This window comes from Capra hircus, chromosome 5 (assembly GCF_001704415.2).
Source record: "Capra hircus breed San Clemente chromosome 5, ASM170441v1, whole genome shotgun sequence".
Classification (NCBI taxonomy): domain Eukaryota; kingdom Metazoa; phylum Chordata; class Mammalia; order Artiodactyla; family Bovidae; genus Capra; species Capra hircus.
Genome location: NC_030812.1, coordinates 64,538,206 through 64,558,288, shown reverse-complemented (window position 1 = coordinate 64,558,288; position 20,083 = coordinate 64,538,206). Strand labels below are relative to the sequence as shown.

The 20,083-nt window shown below is 37.1% G+C and overlaps 1 protein-coding gene across 2 annotated transcripts in view; it reads left to right on the top strand.

Moving 5' to 3' along the window:
- CCDC53 (coiled-coil domain containing 53) overlaps positions 6,107 to 20,083 on the top strand; it is a 56,810-nt gene continuing 42,833 nt past the window's right edge. Inside the window, exons 1-5 of one of the 2 annotated variants that reach the window (XM_005680526.3) lie at positions 6,107 to 6,320; positions 6,870 to 6,968; positions 12,067 to 12,132; positions 14,253 to 14,360; positions 18,459 to 18,566. In XM_005680526.3, the coding sequence (XP_005680583.1) occupies positions 6,270 to 6,320; positions 6,870 to 6,968; positions 12,067 to 12,132; positions 14,253 to 14,360; positions 18,459 to 18,566 (432 nt within the window). In that variant the 5' untranslated portion in view covers positions 6,107 to 6,269. Of the gene's footprint in view, positions 6,321 to 6,869; positions 6,969 to 12,066; positions 12,133 to 14,252; positions 14,361 to 18,455; positions 18,567 to 20,083 lie in introns of both variants that reach the window. The other variant, XM_005680525.3, reaches the window with a different exon arrangement.

Here is a 20,083-nt window from a genome sequence, read left to right as displayed (position 1 = left end):
TAGTCAAAGCTATGGTTTTTCCAGTAGTCATGTACAGATGCAAGAGTTGGACTGTAAAGAAAGCTGAGTACCGAAGAATTGATGCTTTTGAACTGTGGTGTTGGAGAAGACTCTTGAGAGTCCCTTGAACTGGAACGAGACCAAACCAGTCCATCCTAAAGGAAATCAATCCTGAATATTCACTGGAAAGACTGATGCTGGAAATGAAGCTCCAATAATTTGGCCTTCTGATGTGAAGAGCTGACTCATTAGAAAAGACCCTGATCCTGGGAAAGATTGAAGGCAGGAGGAGAAGGGAGAAACAGAGGATGAGATGGTTGGATGGCATCACTAACTTGATAGACATGAGTTTGTGCAAACTCTGGGAGATGGTGAATGACAGGGAATCCTGGAGTGCTGCCATTCATGGGGTGACAGAGAGCCAGAAATGACTTAGAGACTGAACAACAACAACAGTGTTTATATATAACAGATAAAATAACTCAGATACAAAGTAACTCAGTTGTGTCCAACTCTTTGTCACCCCATGGAATAGTCCATGGAATTCTCCAGGCCAGTATACTGGAGTGGGTAGCTGTTCCCTTCTCCAGGGGATCCTCCCTACCCAAGGATTGAACCCAGGTCTCCCACAGTGCAGGTGGATTCTCTACCAGGTGAGCCACCAGGGAGGCCCATGTTTTATTATTATTGTATAATAGCTTGCCTCACTTTGGTTTCCAGCCTACCAAAAAAGGGGGTGGGGGGAGAGGATTCCATTAAGATGTAAATTCTCTGGCATTTTAGATACTTTGCTAAATGTTCTGTAGGACTGATCCTCCTGAAAGTTGGACACAAGTGCCTCAAGCTGTGTTGTGAACAGCTAACTTTGCTCCGTTCTCTCCGAATTTATGTACTAAAGAGAACATTTGTGGGAGCATCCTTCACTTGAAATCTGTAGAGTTCTAATGAGATTTCCCTGGGAAAGTACAAAACCTGATCATATATACAGCTAGCTGCTTCAGAGGTCTCACCCCATCCTGGGCCTCCCCACCACAAGTACATTAACCCATGTACTTGGACCCATGGAGCAATTATGAAATTCTATCAGTGTTTTTGACCTATTCCTTTCCCTATCATTCTACCCACCTACCACAGTAACTAAGATATGTTTGCATGTATGTATAATCTTTACAAAACCCTGGGTCATTGCTTCCCAACCTGTTCATCGCAAATAACTGGGAGAATATGAAAGTATTGGAAGAGTTTCTCAATCATCTTACCGCTATCATAATCCTCTTCTTCCTTGGAAACTGTGAACTCCTGGGGTCCTAAGATAACATAGATGGCCCCCAAATCAAACTGCCCACATAATTCTAACAGACGTTGACCTAAAGCGTCCTGCCATTTCCCACTTCCTCCCCCAAAACACCCATTAACAGTAGAAGGAATGAGCCTGCCAGTGAGGCCTTCCCTCCGGTTCAAAGACATTGGCTTTTTGAAGATCTCATTCAGAATTCTTGAGAGGGTTAAAAAGTTCCCAGATACATCAAGGTGTGCCTGTCATCTTGATAACTATTTTGTGACCCAAGGTTTGGCTCGAGTTCAGATGAAAGCTAGAATACTTTATCCCTGCCTATGTAATATGTAAGGCAAGATTTTCTAAAGCAGGGTATATTACAGGAAAATGAGCAGGACCTGGCCTAGAAAATAAAAGGAATTGAAATACTATCTTTGAATGAAAACTTGGGATTTTAAGATGGATTTCCAATATAGTTAACCCATTTCCATTTAATATTCTCACTTTAAATCCTCAACAATGTATATGTATTTATTCAGCAAATATTAAATATCAAGCCACAATAATCTGGGGCTCCTCAATATATATTTTTCTATTAAAAGCAGCTTCTCATGCTATAAAATATTGTGAACCACTTTCCTAGACTAACTGGCTCATAGCCCAGTCATTTTTTAAAGGGTAATAGGAAAGGTTCTAACATCATCATTTTGAATTCTAGAAACAAGGCTACATGAAGAAATGTTGACATTGAACTTACAGAGTAGTGTTAAGTGATTTTATGAGGTTGTGATTCAAAATAACCTGACTGCTTTAAGGAGTCCAGGTGCTGAGTCATTTACTGAAACTACCAGAGGAGATTAATTAGAAGCAGCTGATAGTGGCATCATTTGCTCCCTTTTTTTTAATAAATGGAGAAAGTTATTCTGTGAAGAAGACAGGGTACTATAGAAGGTGTACAAAGCTAATGACTGAAGCCTTTCTCATTAATACCCCCACCAATGTGGAAAAGAAAAAAATCTGATTTAGGAATTCAAGATAAAAATACCTTGGTTCTATCAAAATGGTAATGGTTAGTTCTAAGAAGAGTGATTGTGGGTTACATTCTTCCTTCCTATGCTTTTTTCTTTATGTTTTCCATAAATAAATATTTCACTTTTAATCATAAATTCTTAACTTAAAAATAAGCAGATTCTGCTATCATGTGCATGGCTCTAATAGGTATAGCGTATAAAGAAATGGACTCCTTGGACTGCAAGATCAAACCAGTCAATCCTAAAGGAAAACAATCCTGAATATTCATTGGAAGGACTGATGCTGAAGCTGAAGCTCCAATACTTTGGCCACGTGATGCGAATAGCTGACTCATTTGAAAAGACCTTGATGCTGGGAAAGATTGAAGGCAGGAGGAGAAGGGGATGACAGAGGATGAAATGGTTGGATGACATCACTGACTCAATGGACGTGAGTTTGAGCAAACTCCAGGAGATGGTTAAGGACAGGGAATTCTGGCGTGCTGCAGTCCATGGGATCACAAAGAGTCAGACACGACTGAGCAACTGAACAACAACAACAAAGAAATTGAAACCGGCCTGTGATCTCAAGGAAATTACAAAGAGGTTAACAATACCACATGGTCACAATGTGTTAGGTATCAAATGAGTGATGAAAGCAAGTTGCTCTATGGACTAAAAGAGAAGTGACAGTTTAGAAGACACTTCGATGGGGGGCACCAGTTCTTCAGAAGTGGGGTGCAATGTTTTCAGTTCAGTTCAGTTGCTCAGTCGTGTCCGACTCTTTGCGACCCCATGAATTGCAGCACGCCAGGCCTCCCTGTCCATCACCAACTCCCGGAGTTCACTCAGACTCATATCCATTGAGTCGGTGATGCCATCCAGACATCTCATCCTCTGTCATTCCCTTCTCCTCCTGCCCCCAATCCCTCCCAGCATCAGAGTCTTTTCCAATGAGTCAATGCTTTGCATGAGGTGGCCAAAGTACTGGAGTTTCAGCTTTACCATCAGTCCTTCCAAAGAACACTCAGGACCGATCTCCTTTAGAATGGACTGGTTGGATCTCCTTGCAGTCCAAGGGCCTCTCAAGAGTCTTCTCTAACACCACAGTTCAAAAGCACCAATTCTTTGGTGCTCAGCTTTCTTCACAGTCCAGCCCTCACATCCGTACATGACTACTGGAAAAACCATAGCTTTGAATAGACAGACCTTTGTTGGCAAAGCAATGTTTTAGGAGTTATTAAAACAGGAGGCTTAATTGAGAGTCTGGATAAGGGATGATAAGACTCTGTCTCCTAAATACCCTCCCCATGGTTTCCATAGCCAGGCAGCTACTCCTTCCCCTCTGATCACTTCTTGAGAAACTGAATAAGGCTCTAGATCCAGAAATGAGGTACCTTTCTGAAACTGTTACCTGAAAGGTGAGTGTTCTGTGTTTTCTTGGATTCTGTCATTGTCTTCTTAGCACATACTCATCACATAAACATATTAATTATATGTATAATTATACATAAATATATGTAACTATATATATAACACTATATTTATGTGTGTGTGTGTATATATATATGTATATATATAAATTTCTGTATCCCTGAAGCTCTGACATATGTGGACTTAAAGATCCTGGGAAAGACAAGCATCTACCAGGACTAGCTAATTCCCAAAGTTAGTCAAACAATTTACTTGCAAGCACGTTTTTCATACACAAACCAACCAATCTGAGACCATTACCCCCAACCACCTCCTTATCTAAACTTTTACACCAAGCCAATATTTCCCCTGCCATAATTTAACCCAGGGCAAGGTACAGACAAAAGGGACAACTCCTGTGCCCTAAATCCACTCGAATTATTCACACCAGCCAGCCTTCACTTGCTTCTCCTGTCCTGCCTTGCCTTTCAACCACAGAAGTCACAATAAAGGATATGGAATAGGCTTTCCCCTGGCTCTTGCTTCTGTCTTCCTCCCAACCAAAATTTGGTGTTTCCCCTACAACCTGTGTGGCATCACGGGTCCCCTTCTCTTGGGAAACATAAGTAACATTCTTTCAATGGTAATTACCATTCAATCATCACTCATCAACTACATAAGTTAAAGTCCCAGGGTACAAAATAGCAAAAGGACCTCCCCCATACTAAGAAAGTTTTCTTAATCATTAGGCTATATGCTGTTTTATTGGGCACCCCCCAACTGTAAATATATCCAGATATCTTCTCCTGAGGTAATCCACTTTTTAGGGACTACTGCCTACAAAAGCCTACAACCCAACTTTGTAGGCACAATTAAGAGAAGGAGCCTAAAACAATGGATTCTTCACTAGGTTAGGTTATATCTAGCCTAGAATGAATAAAGAGGCTAGAATTCCTTTACTTAACCAAATCCCAAAAGATGATTGAATCCACTTGCAATGCAGGAGACCCTGGTTCGATTCCTGGGTCAGAAGGATCCCCTGGAGAAGGCATAGGCTACCCAGTCCTATATTCTTGGGCTTCCGTGGTGGCTCAATGGTAAAGAATCTGCCTGCAATGCAGAAGACCTGGGTTCGACCCCTGGGTTGGAAAGATCCACTGGAGAAGTGCATGGCAATCCACTATTCTTGCCTGGAGAATCCCCACAGACAGAGAAGCCTGGCTGGCTACAGTCTATGGGGTCACAACGATTCGGACACATCTGAGAGATCTAAGCACAGCATCACTCCTGGGGGAAGTGGGGAGCAGGGTAGGGGGTATTTAAATTTATTTTCCCACTATGCTGAACCAATACTATACTCCTCTAATTGTTCATCCTGAAGCAGAGCAGAAAGAAAAACAAAGAAATAGGAACACAGTCTTCTCATTTCCCCCACCTAAGAACTGATTCATGATAAAAGTGACTTTCTAGTTATCTGCTATGAAAACAAAGATAACTATTAAAAGATTCTTAAAGACTTTTTAATTTAATGGCTATATGCAGGTGGCATTTAAAATGCCTGACTCTTCAAATCAGTGTTCATTACAATTTACTTGCTTTGTCTCCAGAATTTAGCACAATAAGTGAAATCCAATGAGAGAAACTCTAGAGGAAGGATTATATATTCCATAGGATTTCTGGCAGTTGTCCAAAACTTCTAGATATTGTTTTTAACAGCCCTGGAAATTCACTTAAGTTGTGAGTGGCACTGCTGTCAGGAGCTATGGATGATTGATGAACAGTAATGATCAAGGATCCTAGGAGATGGAGAGACACTCCCACTTTTCTGTTAACTAGAAATTACATCTCATAGCATTATATTTCTTTTCTTTTTTAAAGAGCACTTAAAATTTTTTTTTTTTTTTTTTGTCAATCGTCCGACTTAGGATAACGTTTCTATAGTTCTCTACTGCTGCTGCTGCTGCTAAGTCGCTTCAGTCGTGTCCGACTCTGTGCAACCCGATAGACGGCAGCCAACCAGGCTCCCCCATCCCTGGGATTCTCCAGGCAAGAACACTGGAGTGGGTTGCCATTTCCCTCTCCAATGCATAGTTTTCTATATAGATACATATGCTAAACCTCATTCAATCTTTGTATTCACCACAAGGCCTAGCATAGTATCTGGCACTTTTTTTTTTTTTAATTAACGAATAACTTAGCTGCATATATAACACACCAGACTAAGCAGGGATAAACTCAAACAGACCCCACGGTTTACTTTTTTATTTTGGAGTGGGGGCAGACTGGAGGTAGGTAGTTAAGACTGCTAGACTACAGCCTTGCTCCACCCGACCCCGCCTTGTTTGACGTCACAATCCGGAGCTGGAACTACCATTCCCAGAATGCCGTGCGAATGGGCCGGCTCTCTGGAAGGCTCCGAGTGATTGGCGGGAGGAGGCGTTTCCTTCCGGCGTTTCCCCGGACCTGGAGGCGTGGACTAGGAGAGGCGTTCGGACGCTATTACCGCGTTGGGCGGGCCTGGCTGGGGAGGGGTTTGGGGGTGAGCCCTGAGTCCCCCGCCCGCTGAGGAGATGGATGAGGATGGGCTTCCTCTCATGGGCTCAGGCATAGACCTAACTAAGGTTTGTAAAGATGGAGTTGGATTTCGGCGACCTGGGAGGAGGATGGGGAAGGGACGCTGGGTTCCCAGAAAGACCCCACCACTCTGCCCAACCCTGGCCTGTGCGTGTCTTCCCCCTCTCTTGGGAGGGAGGGTTCCACAGTTCACCTTAAAAAGGGGTCCTTCCCGAGCCTTCTAAGGTGGGGCGGGAGTAGTTTGCCTCTCCTCTCCTTCCCTTCCCGAGTCACGAGTTCTTATGTTCAAGGGTAAGAACGCTTACCTGTTCCGACCTCTTTTATATTTGGCCCTTCCAGTTTTTCGTGTGTTTGTGTGTGTTGCCTTTACCTGCGAAAGTTCGCATCTGTGAATCCAGAACCCGTTCTCAAACTTTGCAGCCTCTGTCATTTTGGACACCCCACCCCCACAGTTTAGGAAAACAAGTTAATGACTATTCGCAGTACTTCCAGTAACTGTATCACACAGGAGAACGCCTCCTTATTATTAATATCAAGGTGATTTCGTGCTGTACGTTTCGTCCTGTACGGATCATGTTTATTTTTACGTAAAACAGGTGCCAGCTATTCAACAGAAAAGAACGGTGGCTTTTCTAAACCAGTTTGTGGTGCACACTGTACAGTTCCTCAACCGCTTTTCTACAGTTTGTGAGGAGGTAGGTCCTTTGATACTGGTTGAATGAGTGGCCCAATGTCACCTTGCACTTTAGAAGGTAACAAATGAGTAAAGTAAGAAGTATGGTGTATGCAATCATGTACTATGACCTCTTGTCCCCCAGTTATTGTGTTGACATAGCTTAAATCCTCTTTGATTCTATTACCGTCAGTTCCTACAGCTCGTCTCTGCTGAATGAACTTTCTGGAGGCTTTGTGAAATAGTTCAGTAAGGTTTATTGTGATTAAACAACAAAAGCAGTTCCAAGATTTCACAAAAACTTTTTTTTTTTAATTTTGAAGTTTCTCTTACCCTAAGGATTGCATTTTAAATATATACTGTTTCAGTTTCTATTAAAATTATGTTACATTGCTTCATGGAAAAGATGATTGGGGAGGTAGCCTAGAAACATAACTTGGGCATCAAATATCATGATAGAAGTAAAAATACTTTCTGCAAATGAGTTGTGAATTAAGGATCAAGTAACCCAATGACCCAGGTGGCACAGTGGTAAAAGAGTCTGTCTGCCAGTGCAGGAGACATGGGCTTGATACCTGGGTAGGGAAGATCCCCTGGACTAGGAAATGGCAACCCACTCCAGTATTCTTGCCTGGGAAATCCCGTGGATAGAGGAGCCTGGTGGGCCACAGTTCATGGGGTCGCAAAGGGTCGGAAACAATAGCATGCACACACAACCCAGTGACAGGTTAGGTACCATATCCAGGGACACCTGTCTTAACAAAAAACTAAAAGAGAGTGGGAAGGAAAATGGGAAGCATGACTTGAAATTGGTTTGAAGAAAGGAGAAAAAGAGGACAAAGAAGTGGGACAGTCATCTAAAACCAAAAGGTGTTCTTGATCAGTTTTCTTCAATACTTGAGGATCATGTAAAACCTTAGGGCTCCACTTTGGGGTCATGAACTACCTGAGTGCTGAAATTACTGTTCATCATTTGAGTATCCCCCACGATCCAGTCCTTGAATGAGACTGTTCATAGAGGGATGGTTGCTGCCTATAAAGTGCAGGAATATAGATGTCCTTGGGGCCATTATTCTGTGTTAAGAACAGGATACACTTATATATACTTTAATATATTAAAATCATTGTGCTCAGTCCATAGGCTAGAGAAAATTCCCACACAGATAGGACAGTATTTCTCCATAAGCTTGCAAATTCTACTTTACAAAAGTTCAGTGACCACTTAAAATTAAATACCCCTTCTGTGGGGAATCCCCGATGGCTCAGCTGAATCTGCTAGCAGTGCAGGAGATGGGAGACGCAGGTTTGATCCCTAGGTGGGGAAGATCCCCTGGAGGAAGAAAATAGCAACCCACTCCAGTATTCTTGCCCAAAGTATCTCACGGACAGAGGAGCCTGATGGGCTTCAGTCCACAGGGTATCAAAGGGTCAGGTCTCTGAGAGTTGAGCCTCAAAGAATTGGACACAACTGAGCACACATACAGATAAAGTATAACAAAAACTATCTTGTTGATTGCTTATCCATTATCAAAGCCTCATGATTCATTCTTTCCTCCCTTCTGTTCCTCTCTCAACTACCCCCCTCCAACTGTTTTGACTATATCACTATTTCCTGCTTCTTCCTTGAACCCCAGAAAAAACTTTGTTGACAGAAATTCATGAAATTTAAAAGTAGCTAATTGCCTTTTTCTCCTTAATGGATGGTAATTTAGGATTGACTGTCACTCATTTAGAATTCAGCTTATAGCATTCATCTTGGATGTTTATGTCAATTGTAGACTTTTTACTTGGTGTGATGACAGTAATATTTATTGTGTACTTATTCTGTGCTAGGCATTGTGCTAAGTGCTTTACGTGTAATTATCACAGCCCAGACCTTTAAGAAAGGTCCAATTATCTCTTTTTTAGAAACACAGAAACTGAGATGTAGAAAGGCTTAAATCATTTACTTAGTCATTTATTCATGCACTCTTCATATATTTGAGGGCATAGTATTTATAGCTGCAGTAGCTACTTGCCTACATTCAAACAGCTAGAAAGTAAGAGCTGGGATTCCAATTCTGATCTGTTACCTGGTTGCAATCTTCTGTTCTGTTGCACCATCTAATTGAATAAGAGGCATGTTTATATCATTTTCAAGTGAGAGATTACACTGTCTTCTTTATAGCTATTTCAAAATTTAGTTTTTAGATTTGTGTTCTCTTCTTTACCATGCCATTTCTATTTAATAAAATGTCTTTTATATGATAAACTCCAGGGATATAATATACATATTCATACATGAAGGGCCATTTTCTCCCAAGTTAAGATCAGTTTCCAAACTGGGTTGTTATTTGTTTATAGCAGCTATTAAACCTGTGGTCTTTGTTTAGTTAAAGCCTTAAACAAGGACCAAAACCACTCTGTTTCCCTCCAAAAAAAAAAAAAAAAATTAAACTTCAGCTATTACTTTTTGAACTTAAAGTGAACTGGAGGGAAAAGAAAACCTGGTGGGTTTTGGTTTGTTTGGTTTTTTTTGTGAGAGGAGAGGCTCTTGGGGGTTTTTTTGTTTTAACTTTTTCACTTAATCTGCTTTGAACCAAACCCAAACAGTATCTTCAGTCACAGCTAAACTCAAATGAAAATTAAATTTGAAATCAATAGGGGTCTTTCTTCATCACTAATACTGGTTTTAGAATTCTTTGATAAAGAGAAAAGTGAAGAAGTTAGCTTTTAAAAAACTTTCTGGATACTGAACTACTTTGTAACTCTTCTAATGACTAGAACCAGGATAGGAGAAAAGTTACAAGATGGAGAAAGGAAAGTAGTTGAATCTGACCCAAGTTACAGAGTTACTAAGGGTCCGTCTCCTCTTCCCTCACAAGTCTCCAGTAAGCATTTCTATTCTGGTCCTAATCATCAAAATCTTGTGGCAGTCCACGGGGACAGGGATTACAAATTTTAAATAGGAAGTACGTGGAGAACAGCTCAAGTTCTGCGCATAGCACAGATAAGACTTGAGTGGAAGTTTAACCTTATTGTAAATTTTAAAGTTAAAGGTATTCAGCAAACAGGGCAATCAGGTATATTTGACTCAGACTTGTAACATGCCTAGAATACTGGGATTTTAGTCATTTCTAAATATTGTAAAACATTTCTTTAAAAAAAAAACAACAACTTTAAATACAAGCAAAAGCTCTGAGAATTTTCACATGACCTAAAAAAAAATTTAGTGCTTATCTTTTATGTCCAATTTTTAGGCCCACCATCAGACTTCACCTTAAACCAAATAAGGTTTTGCTGAAAACCCTATTTACTGCTATAACTTTTACAACTGCTTTTAAAACTTTTACAACTGCTGGATTTAAGTGTCAGATGAAGCTTAGTAAAACCATCAGTTGCTTCCCTCTCTGGCTTCTAGGACATACTCAACCCAAAATGACTTATTGTTTCTCTTTTAAAGAACCGGATCTGCAAATGGGATATTTTACAAACCTGAAGTCCCACAGTGCTTTTTTTCCCATGTTCAACTTTTAGCTCCATATTTCTTCCTCTTTTTTTTTCCACTTGAGTAAAATGCACTGCCTTGCAAATAAGTAGGTGGTGCATCAAGAACTCTTCAACTTTATCTGAAAAACTAGCAACCTTGTAAATTCCCCTGTTGTCCCAACTCAAGATATTTCAGGTTTGCTTTAAATACTTATAAAGAGGATGGATGGGAAAGTAGACATACCTTTCTGTTTCCTCTCTGCTGAAACTTTCAAAGGTGGGGACAATTACTGTTATTGATCATGTTACTTATATCCATAGTCATCTACACTTCAGAGTAGTAGTTCTCAACCAGGGAACATTTGGCAATGTCTAGAAACATTTTTCATTGTTGCAGTTGGGGAATTTTTGTGGCAATTAGTGGGTAGAGGTCAGAGATTCTGCTAACTATCCTATGGTGCACAGGATAGACCTTTACAACAGAGAATTATCCAGCCCAAAATAGAGCCGGTCAGTTGAGCTCAGTCTATAGAGCCAAGACTAAGAAACCTGCTTTCTGGTGGTCTAGGAGTTTAGAAGGAAAATGCAGACGACATAAACATCATAGAAATGCGCTTTAGCAACCCATAAAAGAAACCAGGTGTATTTTGTCAAGGGACAGTGGCATTTTAGAAAGTATATATTTATGTGTATTATAACAGTAATTACATGGGAACAGACTCAAAAACATTTATTATGCTGAATAATCTTTGAAAAGCAGAGGTTCTTAATTTTGCCATGGATCCTTTGGCAGTCTGGTGAAATGAAATTAATGTTTTTAAATGCATAAAATAAAACGTATGGGATTATAAATGATATCAAGTGCATACTTTAAAATGGAGAAGAACATGGCAACCCACTCCAGTATTCTTGCCTGGAGAATCCCACAGACAGAGGAGCCTAGCAGGTTACAGTCCATGGGGTCGCAAATAGACATGACTGAGCGACTAACATACAACACATATATATGGCTAATTTAATGGTACAGAATAACTAGAGCATGGTAAGCTCTTGCTTCTGGTTTATCTTGGGTTTTAATGGTTGGTTGATTCCTTTTGCTTTTTTAGTATTCTTTTTTTTCTTTCCTCTGTTTTAATTCTTCCCAACATTAACTACTTATCTTCCAATTTCGTCTTCTTTTCAAACTTGGAAAGTTTGAATTTGGGACTAGTTGTATATATTTCTGTGTTTAAGTGATATACAAAGGCAGACCCTGCTCCTTTCTGTTTGGGGCTAGTTTTTAATCCTGTGTTCTATGAAGAATTCCTTCATTCAGCAACAAGTAATTATCAGGCTTCTGTTAAGTGTCAAGTACTGCTCTGGTCACAAGGGGTATAACAGTGAATAAAAAACTCTGTCTTCAGAGGAGTTTACATTCTGGTCCCAGTGATTGATTATGGTTCTGATAATGAGTTTCATAAGACTGAAAATGTAACAGCTTCTCTATGAATACAGTTTTATAAAATAACCATGAAACATCCTAATAAAGATAATTGAATACTTGAGTTTCAATTCTTACTCTTGTAAATAAGAGAGTAGTATATTAGAAAATCACAAATATTTTAACCATAGTTTTTAACTTTATCCTTTTGTTTCTACTCTTTCTTTTTCAGAAACTAGCAGACCTTTCTCTTCGAATCCAGCAAATTGAAACAACTCTCAATATTTTAGATGCAAAGGTTTGTATTTCTGAATAATTTATAGGATAAACTTACTCTACATATATCAACTTTCTCAGTTGCATTTAACTTTAATTGTATTTAGGAATGAATTCAACTTAGCTCCTGCATCCATGATGTGGTGCAGTGCTTTCATTTGTTTAATTTATTATAATTGCAAAGGAAATAATCTTCATTATGAACCACTAACTGAGTCTGTTTAAATATACACGTGGGTCAAGGTTTCTTTCATTATTTAATCAGAAACATAATGAGTAACATGTTAACAAATTGAATGTTGTATAGTTTGCTTCATTTAATGGAAAACTCACAATTATCTTAATAGTAGTCATTGATAACACAGGAAAAAATTCTGTAAAACTTTACATGTCTCCAGAACAAAATTTGGAGAAAATCTCAGCTATTTTTCCATTTGTAAATATATTAAATGCTAGTGAGTAGTACCAGTTCTGATGTCAGATATCACAAAAGGTAACTGTCATATAAAAGCAAAAATAGAAGGTTGTTTCAGTTTGAAAGCTTGCAGGTTTTGTGTGCTTTTCTTGTATATAAAATAATGGAGATGCTAATATATTTTTGTGATTTTGTTCTTTTATCAAAACAAATTGACCTGAAAAAATATTTATTGACTATTTATAATCCATGGGCTTGCCAAGAGTTGGACACGACTGAGTGACTGAACTGAACTGAAGGAAGTGAAATTACTAATATCTTCTAGCATAGGGATCAGAATGTCTGATTTATGCTTTTACATCTTCCTGTGGTCTTCAGCTACTGTATTTCCCTTGGAACATTTCTTTAGCTTGTAATTTAGGATATTTGGCCTTGAACATGTTCAAAATAGTTTCTTAGCAGCCATACCCACTTGAAACTATTAGGGCCATAGCCAATGTGCTAAATACTGTCATCAGTCAACAATTTTCAATGAATATTGTTGCTTTAGATCTTATTGCCATTGTTTTTTTCATTATTCTTTATTATGAATATGTATATTATTTTAATGTTTGTGGAATTCTTAAGTTAGAGTCCACGGTCACAAGTTAAGTTGCCATGTGGACAGGTTAACCTTAATTATTTCCATGACCATAGAGTTAATTCCTCAAAGTTAGCCAAACGTTTGACAGATGTGTGTCACTGATACCAGGATGAAATCAGAAAAGAATGTTTGCATGGATCTTGGAAATCCAACCTAAAATGCTTAACCACTGACATCATGCTCATTTTTTATGTATGGAAACTAACACATTGTAGTAACATAAAGTGATATTACTAAAGAAAGAAGAAAAGAATAAGCTGCATCATATGTTAACATGTGGCAAGAGTTTTCTCATTTCCCAGATTATTCAAACTTAAAATGTGCTACAGAGCACATTTTGAAGGGGAACAAAATATATTTAATCAAAATCTCTTTACAAATTTGGGATGTAAGTTTTCTCATCCCCCACTGTACAGGTGAGAAAATTGAGGCCTAGGAAGATTTGCACAGGGTTACATATGTTGTCGGAGAAGGCAGTGGCACCCCACTCCAGTACTCTTGCCTGGAAAATCCATGGACAGAGGAGCCTGGTAGGCTGCAGTCCATGGGGTCGCCAAGAGTCGGGCACGACTGAGCGACTTCACTTTCACTTTTTACTTTCATGCATTGGAGAAGGAAGTGGCAATCCACTCCAGTGTTCTTGCCTGGAGAATCTCAGGGATGGGGAAGCCTGGTGGGCTGCTGTCTATGGGGTCGCACAGAGTCGGACACGACTGAAGCGACTTAGCAGCAGCAGCAGCAACGTATGTTGTGACTTAAACCTTGGCAATCTGACTCCAAAGCCCATGCTCTCATTCCTTACACTAGGATTCCTTATTAAAAAAATTATAATTCCTGAGAAAGAATGGTGACAACCTAAATTAGATTAGTGAAAAATTCTTCAAAAATATTTTATTTGTCAATCCCTTTCACTTTTAAGTAGTTTATGGCATGGAGAATTTCAACCAAAAATGAGATTTTATGAAACCACTTCTATAGCTTTAAAACTTAAGAAAACTATTTGAAACACAACACATACTTAGAAACTTACTCTTTAAAGATCTAATATTATCCTCATATACCAACATTAATTTTCTCCTCTCAGTTATCATCTATCCCGGGCCTAGATGATGTCACATTTGAAGTATCTCCTGTAAATGTCACTAGGATCACAAATGGAACACATTCTGAAGCCACTTCAGAGCAATCACAGGTATGTAATTAAGTTCCGGGAAGCATGAGCACCTCTTCTTGGGTGAACCAGATAGACCAAATCTGCAGGGTCAAATAAAGAAGTTAAATAAAAATATAGCACTTGATTAATAATATTTTAAACTTTAAGATAAAAAATACAGTTTGAAAAAAGTTATTAGCTTTTCATTTTGTTATTCTGAACAGTTTCCTGAAGTTAATATTTTTCTTGCCTATAAAACAGAAATTTGACCTATACAGGACTAGGAATAATCTTGACTATAACTACTTTCTTCAAGTTCCCTCTGGAAATTTTTTTCTTGGTTCTTGTAAGAAATGTGTCTTTTAAATGTTTTAGTATGACATTTTCACACATGAATAAAAATAGAATAGTTCAATGACTAACCAAGTGCCCGTTACCTGGATTCACCAGTTGAGATTTTGTTGCAATTGCTTCATCTGTCTTTTTTTGTCACTGAAGTGAATTCCAGGCATCATATCTTTTCACCCATGTATAATTCCCTGAGCATCTGTGAAAAGTTCTGACATTTTCTTGTATAACCACAATGCCTTCATCATATACAATATAATGAGCAATAATTCCCTGATAATATCTAACTCTTTGTTACCAAAACTCTGCTCCATGGGCCAGCAACCTACCTGAGAACTTGTTAGAAATACAGAATCTCAGGTTCCACCCCAGACCCACTGAGTCAGAATTTTCATTTTAATAAGATCCGTATGTGATTTGAAGGCTCTTGAAATTTGAGAGGTCCTAATCTAAGAAACACCACTTGTCTCAAAAAGTGTGTTTGGGGAGTTGATTTGTTCAAATCAGCATCCTTGTAAGGCCTGCACTCTATGTTTGGCTCTTATGTTTTAATGTTCATTTATGCACTGTAAAAATTTAAATTGTGTATTTTTATTTCAAGAAATAAAAATTCTTCATTGTTTAAGAATAATTGCTAGTATATCTCAGTGAGGTATTAAAATCCAAAATAAGATAATCACTAAAATGGTGGTCTAACAAGTAATACCAAACAAACAGACTTCCTATGTATATGGAATTTTGCATTTGTACCTGGAGGTACTTTTTATGGGATATCTTTTAGATCATTATGATGTTGACTGTGATTGTAATACCTCCCATGTAAAGGTTTCTGACTGTATGTGTGGTGTGTTAAGTGCTTTTTATAAATTAACTCATTTAATTCTCACAACAGCCCTATGAAGTAAATACTTTTATAAGTTCTATTAATACTTTACAGGTATGTCAAATGAGATACACAGAGGTTAACTTGTTGAAGGTCAGACAATAAATGTAAGAACTAGAATTTTTACCCAAACAATCTGGTGTCAAGAATCCTATCTCTTATCTCCTACACTGCACTGTCTCTAGCACCTGTGTTGAATTCATAAAACATAACTCACTCCATATTCTTGCATGGAAAATTTCATGGACAGAGGAGTCTGGCGGGCTATAGTCCATGGGATCACAAAAAGTCGGCCACAACTGAGCAACTGAGCACATGTGGTCCAAGGCTCTGTGTGGGAGGAGCTATAATTTAGAAATATTGTATATTCGGTGGATGAATTAGATGACTGTTTACTTAACAGTTAGGGCTTCCCTGATAGCTCAGTTGTAAAGAATCCACCTGCAGTGCAGGAGACCCCAGTTTGATTCCTGGGTTGGGAGGATCTCCTGGAGATGGGAAAGGCTACCCACTCCAGTATTCTGGCCTAGAGATTTCCATGGACTTCTCTGGCCTAGAGAGGTCTATGGGGTTGCAAAGAGTCAGACATGACTGAATGACTTTTGCTTCACTTCGCTTTACTTAACAATTAGGTATTAGAAAATTTAACATCCATTTAATTAATATAACAAATTCCATTGTGATGATCACTGGAATATATATAATATACAAAAATAAATTCAAATGTTTAGAGGAGTTTTAACTTTACAAGGTTTTATCAATTAAAGATAAACCATCCTTTTTCTAAAACAAGGCATATGTAAAAGCTATTACATGTTTCCATTCTACCTAGTAGGTATTCTTTGGTGGGTACTAGCCATTATTATATTTCTATAAATTTATAAAATGATATCTGACTTTCAGTATTAACTTTTCCAGGTGTTACTGTGCACGCCCATATATAATATGTATTTAAAACTTGTACAATTGTGTTGGTCTTGCCTATTTAAAGTCTCAAAAAATTGATTATAAGTAATCACAACTGAATTATCTAAAATTCAGAATTACTTGATATTCTGGCAATTTTATTAAAAAATAGTTATTAATTCATTGGAGGATTTATGAAGTACTGTTGGCTTCCTGAATTTAAAAAATATGGTAAGGTTGTGTATTGATTGGCTTAATATAACTGTTCAGTATGTTCTTAATATTGAAATCAACTCTTTATTTCTCTCCATGGTTTTTAATTGGTATATTTTATATAAAATATTTTGAAATGGACTGAAGTATTGCTTAACACAGAATTTCCATTGACATTACAGTCAACTTGCTTATCAGTTAAAAGATAATCATGAACTTTTTTTTAAGTCATCCATTCATTGCAGTCTCCAATCTATATATGAGTCAAAGACCCAAGGTTTGCATACTGATTTTTCTGCACCTTTAATTTCATGGTTCAGATCTTATCATTACTCACAGTAGAACATCTAATTGTACAGATTGAGATTAATTTCAGAATAAAATGAAGGACAGTTGAGAGATACGATAGAAGATTTAATGGGTCATACAAATAGCAAAGGTGTAAGACCTGATATAATTAAACCTTGTTGAGATCTTGGTTATTAGGCTGAAGTTAAAGGCTGAGTTTTAAAATCTAGTGGTCTTATATGTAATTACCATTTGCTCCATTGTGCTATTGTATGAGTTTATTGTCCTTATTTTTTTAAAAGCATACATGGGTCTTGTTGAAATTTTTTGTTTAATTAAATGTTTTCGATGTTTTGTAATTAATGCATTTTGCAGATGAATGTGTATATGTATATACATATTTACACACACACACATATATGCAGTTTTGTACACTTGACACTGTCATATAACTGGAGTAACCTAAAGAATTTGGGGATATTTTACTTGCTTCAGCATTTAAAAGAGATTTAATCTATATTTGAATTATCTGGGGGAAAACCTTAACATATAATTTATATTCTAATAACTATGAATACTGAAAGATATTTTTTTATTTATTTGTACTTCAACAGAGATATGCAGACATAAAATTGATATCATTCAGTTAAGGAACTACCCTTAATGCTAACATACAGTAAGTCACTAAGTGGACTTACTATAAATGTTTAAGTTGATAGAAAAATCAAGTACTATATACAGACAGTCTTGGCTTTGCACTTAAATAAAGATAGGATTCCAGTTTGGATGAGTTACCGTTTACACGGTACCATGCAAAGTTGAGAACTGCCTATATGATGAAACCATTTTTACCCAAATTCTTCATTATAAGTAGTATTTATAATCTTAACCACTCTTTGGAGAATATTAATAATTCCATAAGTAGCTGAAATATATATAAACATAATTTTGTTTGAGAAATGAGCTTCGCTTCCACAAATTCTCCAGGCCTTGCCTTTAGAGATGTTAGAATAGCCATATCCACTTAGAACAAGATTATTCAATGAATGAGAAGTATAATTGTGTAGATGGTATAGATACCTAGAAAACCGATTTTCTGTCCACTGGAGTTGAACAATTGACAAATCAAATAGCTTTACTAGCTTTATTAAAAGTTTTATTAAAATAATAGGTCCATCAATAATTCATGTTTTGTATCCATACTCAAGGGACAAGTAAAGCAGAATTTTAACTTTTAATGCCTTGAATATGTTTGCACTTTTGTGGGAACAATATAGTGTTGACATTACATGTAACTTCCTCTGCAATCTTATTTAAGTATTTGTAAATATTTGGAAACATATATCCTGTAATTAAATTATTGGTATTTAAATTTAGAATATGATTTTTTCTGATATTGTTTGCTTTAGAATAATAAAAAGAAACATCCCTTTTAAGTAACATGATGGACCCCTTTTGTGAATTGTCTAAAGATTTATACACCATGCTCTCTACAGCAGAACAGTTTACAAGACTCTGGACCACAGGAAAGTGAAGTAACACCAGAAAATATCTTAACTGTAGCCAAGGATCCAAGATATGCCAGATATCTCAAAATGGTTCAAGTGGTAAGCTGATTTGGTCTATCTTCTCTGTCTTGCAGCCTCCTTTGAAATTCTTAACCCTGGAGGTTTCATTGTTATTTTTTCAATCTGAGAAAACTGCTAAACCAAGTGACCAAGTTTTCTATCCTCTTACTTCTTTCCTATGTTTAATGAATGCCCTGATAAAGAGTAAGCAAAAGTCAAATCTTTCTAATGAAAACTGATCTCACACTTCAAATTAGTATAGTTTGATATAGATTTATGTAAACTTTTTGCCTTTCATAATCTTTGCAAATTTTGGATGTATCAGAAGAATGAAAGTGAATTATTCACTTAGTACATCACACAGCTTAATTTCCTATATTCTAACACATGGGTTTTTTGTGTATTTTTATTCTGAATTTCACCTATCAATAGTTTGGTTCACAGAAAAGAGCATAAGTTACTTGGCATATAAAGTAATGCTTTTAATATTATGACTTGAGAATGGGTAATTTTTCTAAGAAATCATCATTACATGGTATGATACAAAAAAATATAACACAATATTTGCTGTTTTGTAACAGCAGAAGTTAGTTTCTTTTCATTCCTGTAGAAAGTCCTATTACGGCAGTGGAAGGAGCTAACTGTCCTTTTTCAGTTAATCAAAAAATTAATGCTTTCATAAAATTTTATTATCAGGCACAAGAAGTATACTAACATTAAATAAGAACAGTTTTGCTGACCTTGGCATTATCACCAAAATAATTTAAAAACAAAGACTGTCTGACAACTAGAAAGAGTAGATTGGCTTATTGAGAAGCTACAGTGGTGACAATGGAGAGAAGAAAGTACATTCACTTTTTCTAACTATCAGAAGAAATGGCTTTGTCACTTTCAAAATTCTTCATTGGCAGTCAGAACTCTGGGTTTTAGGCTTTGAGGAGAGAAAAACAGACTTTGGAGTGAAAATATATAAATTTTTTAAACTAATAAAGATGAAATGGCACTAGTTTGAGTGTGAATCACGATGAATGAATTTTTAAAACTAGAACCGATGAAAGCTTAAGCTAAGCTTAAAATATGAACTGTTAAAAACTATGTCTCTGACTCTTTCAAACAAAAGAAAACTCAAAAGTTTTAGAGTAACTCTGAAAGGCTTTTTATTTAGTCTCTTCTTGCCTAACTGATATAATTAGGAAATAGTAAAATCTGCTTTGTATCTGTAAGACTACCTTGAAATATTTAATAAAAGACCCAATCTTAGGGTAACTGTTATATTCTTAATACATTGCCTCAAATTTTACAAGAACTTGAAAAACTCTCAATCTCCTTTTTCAGTGTAAATTCATTGTCCATTTATTCCACAAATATTTATTAAACACTTGTTCTAAAGTACCATATTAAGTATTGTCTAGATTTATTTAGCCAGCTAAGGTTTCCAGACACCACTTGACATTTTTATTTTGTTATTAATTACTTAGACAACTTTCACTGCTTTTCAGAATATGTTTTCATATATAACATATATGTTTGTATGTATATCTGTAAATGGATTCTTT